The sequence below is a fragment of the Sinocyclocheilus grahami genome, unplaced genomic scaffold, assembly GCF_001515645.1.
Source record: "Sinocyclocheilus grahami isolate Dianchi unplaced genomic scaffold, SAMN03320097.WGS_v1.1 scaffold558.1, whole genome shotgun sequence".
Lineage (NCBI taxonomy): Eukaryota > Metazoa > Chordata > Actinopteri > Cypriniformes > Cyprinidae > Sinocyclocheilus > Sinocyclocheilus grahami.
Window position 1 is genome coordinate 665,166 of NW_015505737.1, and position 4,721 is coordinate 669,886.

At 46.9% G+C, this 4,721-nt stretch overlaps 1 protein-coding gene across 1 annotated transcript in view; it reads left to right on the forward strand.

Moving 5' to 3' along the window:
• Positions 1-4,721, forward strand: part of LOC107556197 (receptor tyrosine-protein kinase erbB-4-like) — a 103,344-nt gene that overhangs the window by 89,439 nt on the left and 9,184 nt on the right. Inside the window, exons 20-21 of the mRNA XM_016239253.1 lie at positions 3,145-3,220; positions 3,402-3,548. Coding sequence (XP_016094739.1) covers positions 3,145-3,220; positions 3,402-3,548 — 223 coding nt within the window. The remainder of the gene's footprint in view (positions 1-3,144; positions 3,221-3,401; positions 3,549-4,721) is intronic.

The window sequence follows — 4,721 nt, forward strand, 5'->3', positions numbered from 1 at the left end:
AGGGTGGTGAGGACGGAGGAGGCACCAAGTCTGTTTCGGGCAGAAAAAGGTGCCTTCCAAGACTTAGTAACCTCCTCATGCACTTCCGGGAAAAATGGAACCGGAGGCGGCTGCCGATGCCCGGCCTGTGCCCCCAGGAACCAATCATCCAGCCTCGAGCGTTCGGGAGAAGGCGGAGGCCTCCAGTGCAGCCCGACGCTCTCAGCGGCCCGGGAAAGCATAGCGGTCAGCTCTGGATCTGACTCGGGCAACGCCACTCTACCTGACGGTGGCAGCGCAGCCGAATCCTCATCTCCAGAGCCTAGCTCACCCTCCGATGCAGCAATCGACATCCTGTCCTCTGCCTGTGTCCCACACAAGATGCTGGACCCCGCCCTGTCCGAGGACCCAGCACACTCGTCTGGAAACCCCAGGTGGTGCGCCATGCTTGAGGAATGAGAGGCCCGCGGAGACGTACTCGACGGGGAAGCTCTCACTGTAACCCTCAGGTCTGCCTGACCATGAACCGAAGTAGCCCTCCGAGAACCGTAAGAGCTAGAGCGGGGCATGGCAAGGGGGATAACCTCCCCTTTAATGAGGAGGTATCCAGACCGCAATGTCGCGATGGTCATGTTCCCGCACTGAGAACATGACTCATCCATGAGTGCTGCTTCAGCGTGCTGTAAGCCCAGGCACGAGCGGCAGCGATCATGACCATCAGATGGAGACAGGAAACGACCGCATCCAGAAACGCACGAGCGGGAAGCCATCTTTAAAAAGATGCCCGTCGCTCGTGGAGCTCTTTTAGACATTTGCTCTTTTAGGAAAAAAAGATGGCACTACCCACTGAGTAAGACTGGATAACACTGGGAAAACGTACCCGTTCCACTTGGACCAGGGACGTTACGGAAGCTCGAACCTTCCCGAAGGAGGTTTCGGAAGCAATACACATATGGACATCCCTTAGGTGCATATGGAAGAATGGAGGTGATTGAACCCTCTTGGAATGGCAGAAGTCTGCCGGGGAAACACGGGCTCAAGGCAATTCCGTGGACTTTACACATATGAGATCCACTTGAGTCTTACATATGGAACCCAGCCTTCTACCGGTTCTCGAGGATTCAGCGAGTGAAGGCCTGGCGCCGGACGCTCCGCCATGTCTGGCTGACAGACAAAGAGCTGGTCTGAGGTCCTGAAGCTTTGCGTCCGGTCTACGTAGCACCTTAAGGCTCGGACGGGACAGAGCAAAGCTAGGGGTGGGTCTGCCTCCTCCGAGGGCAGCGCTTGGCGGTTCACCACCTGATCCCTGAAGGGAGTAGCGGGAACCTTGGGCACGTAGCCGGGCCGGGGGCCTCAGGGTTACCTGGGAATCAGCCGGCCCGAACTCTAGGCACAAATCGTTGACCGAAAATGCGTGCAGGTCCCCTACCCTCTTGATGGAGGCCAATGCTAGCAGGAGCAAAGTCTTCATTGAAAGGAACTTCAGCTCAACCGCCTGCAAAAAGGCTCAAATGGGCCCTGCTGTAGTGCCGTGAGCACCAGAGTCAGGTCCCACGAGGGAATAGAGGGGGGCCGTGGAGGATTTAACCTTCTTGCCCTCTTAAGGAACCTGATGACCAGGTCATGCTTCCCCAACGACCTCCTTCTACGGGGTCGTGGTTAGCAGCAATTGCAGCGACATAAACTTTAAAGGTGGAGGAAGACAGCCTTCGCTCCAACCCTTGCTGCAAATAGGACAGCACAACTCCGATCTGGCATCTCGGCGAGAAGAACACCACTCAATGAACAGGTTCCACTTCAAGCGTAGGCGCTCTCGCTGAAGTGATGGTGTCAACTACCTCTTGGGGTAGGCCACTCAGAACCTCTGCGTCCCGTCCAGGGACCGGACATGAAATTTTTTCCAGAGGTCTGGACGCAGGTGCCAAAGGGTGCCCCGTCTCTGAGTCAGTAAATCCTTCCTCAGAGGAATCGGCCAAGGAGGGGCTGTCGCGAGGAGCATTAGTTCTGGGAACCAGGTCCGGGTAGGCAAATAGGGTGCCACCAACAGGACCTGCTCCTCGTCCTCAGCCAGTGCAGTTGGGGCCCCGTCCAAACCCCTGACACTGCAAGCCCGTTGTACATGGCCCCCCAGCCGGTGGTTGAGGCATCCGTGCAGACCACAGAATGCCTGAAGACCTGCTCCAGGGGCATTCCTGCCCAGAGGAACGCAAGGTCTGACCACGGGTGAAGGTTTAGCGGCAGGCCGTTGTAACTTGGACCCGGAAGGTGCCGCGTTGCCACGCCATATGCCCCAGGAGCTTCTGAAACTGTTTCAGTGGGACCGCCCTCCTGCTCTTACCGAGTCCCCTCCATACCGGGAAGTGACCGACTGAAAGGGAACTTAGTTAATCAATTAACAGTTATTTACTATAGAGTTTTAAAGTTTCTATAAAAATAAATTTTTGACACCATGCCATATTCTAAATATGGAATATAATTTGATATTTGACTTTTGACTTTGACCAGTAAGGAACCACCCAGAACTAATAAGCCCAGGTAACCCAATAGCAACACCCTGGTAACCACCCACCCTAACATTGTGGTGGAGAGTTTTGCACAAGCAAGTGTCATTCTTCCATCCTCTCTGCGTCTCTTTTCATTTCAAACAAACTTCCACCAACCAGCTGCTGTGTCCTTTTCCTGCACTTCACTTCACTTCATGTACACATTGTTTCGATCTGATCCATCTGAATCTCTCTCTTGCTGCCGTATCAGAATAGAAAATCCTGGGACTCACTCTGTTCTGCTCCAATCATTTACCATCAGCCATGTTTGTTCTCCCACAGAGGAGAAACTCTAAAGCTTTAGTGCAGCACTGCACACACATTTAGCCTAACCTGTTTTTATTTTCCCTCCAAAGCAAAAATGAAAAGAGTTAGATATCACTGATTGTTCCATTTCTGAAATATTAACTTTCCAGACTTAATATATAATGCATGATTCTGTGATAAGGTTTGGTTTTAGCGATGTAAGCTTTGAAGAAACTTAGTCAAGTTGCTTAAATAAACAATAAAGCGGTACTCGCTGTGCTCACATGATGAATGCCATTTTTTATTATTTATTACATTTTCATGTACTGTATCAGTGTGTATTTTTCCAATGATATGTTCCCTCTTGTTTTGTCAGATGCCTATAAAGTGGATGGCCTTGGAGTGCATACACTATAGAAAATTCACCCACCAAAGTGACGTATGGAGTTATGGTGAGATGAGCCTGGATTGCAGTTAATTGCCTCAGTAAAATATAATTTATCTTATTTAAAGTCTAATTTCATTTGGGTTTTTTTGCAGCTAGACTCTGTATGATTCAGACAAACGACTACCTTATAGTCTCAGCTCACACCTATAAGCTTTTTAAATGATATTTATTGGGTTTTCTTCCAGGAGTAACAATCTGGGAGCTGATGACATTCGGAGGAAAGCCGTACGATGGAATCCCAACCCGAGAGATTCCTGACCTGTTGGAGAAAGGAGAGAGGCTTCCTCAACCTCCCATCTGCACTATTGATGTCTACATGGTCATGGTCAAATGTAAGGGAGCTTTGCACATTCCAGATTCTTTTTTTTGTTCCCCATGACACATCTTGGTAGAAGTTCTTTTTTTTAGTGTTCAAGCAGGTTGGCTAAGGAAATCCTATGAGTTTATACTGTAGGTGAGTGACCTTTGAATTGTGTAGTTGTACGTAAGTAAACACTACATAATTGTCAATAAGAAACTGTAGATTCATAAGACATTTAAAATGCATAAACATGGTTTAATGTTTTTATTGTGACACAGTGGTCAGAAAAAATATATATTTTTAGCTCTTTTTCTCTTAACCTGTTAAGTCTGACGTCACGGGTCCAAATCCAAATGCTCCTTCAGATGCTAAAAGCAACAGTGTTGTTATTGTTAACTAAAACTATGCAAAATTGTTAATTGAAATGAAGCTGAAACATATAAAATAAAATAAAATATAATTAGCAGATGAAAAATCTAAATGAAAATGAGATATGTTGCAAAGGAAACTAACAGGAATAAAATGTATAGTTTAATAAAAATAAAAATGTTAAAGTACAAAAATTACTAAAAATTTAATTAAATCTTTTTTAAACATTTTACATTTTTTTTTTTTTAAATAGTATTTTTTTTTAATACTAAAATTAAAATGTAACACAATGTAGCGTCTCAAGCCCATCTTGAGAGGCGGGGATCTTCTCCGACCTTAAAGGCCTCACACCATGTGACCCGCCCAGAGTCGGTGGTTCTGTTAGGTTTTGAGAAGATGTGAGCTACAATGCTCCAGGACATCCTAAGCTCATGCCAGTCTTCAGCCTTGACTTTTCCATTCACCAAGATTCTCTAACTCAAAACTGGTTCTTTTTCATCAACCAACTTCAGCAAAGATCAGAGCATGTGAGCGAAGCGGAGCGGTGTGACGCTCCGCTCCGCTCCGTTTTCCGCTCTATGGACGTGCGCTCCGCTCAGTCGCTCTAACCGCACAAGCAAGCGCTCCGTTAATATTCCGCTCACCGTGAACCAATTCCCGCTCAGATCCCGCTCCGACATAAAATTTCTCTGGTAGGCCTAATTGTTTACTGTTTGTAACGAAATTCTTGGATTATTGTCTAAAATTAAGCATGCTGATAAATAGCAATTATCATGTTTCAGAGCGAAATTCTTACATTCTTCTTAATTTTATTAATTGTAATGTATTAATTAAA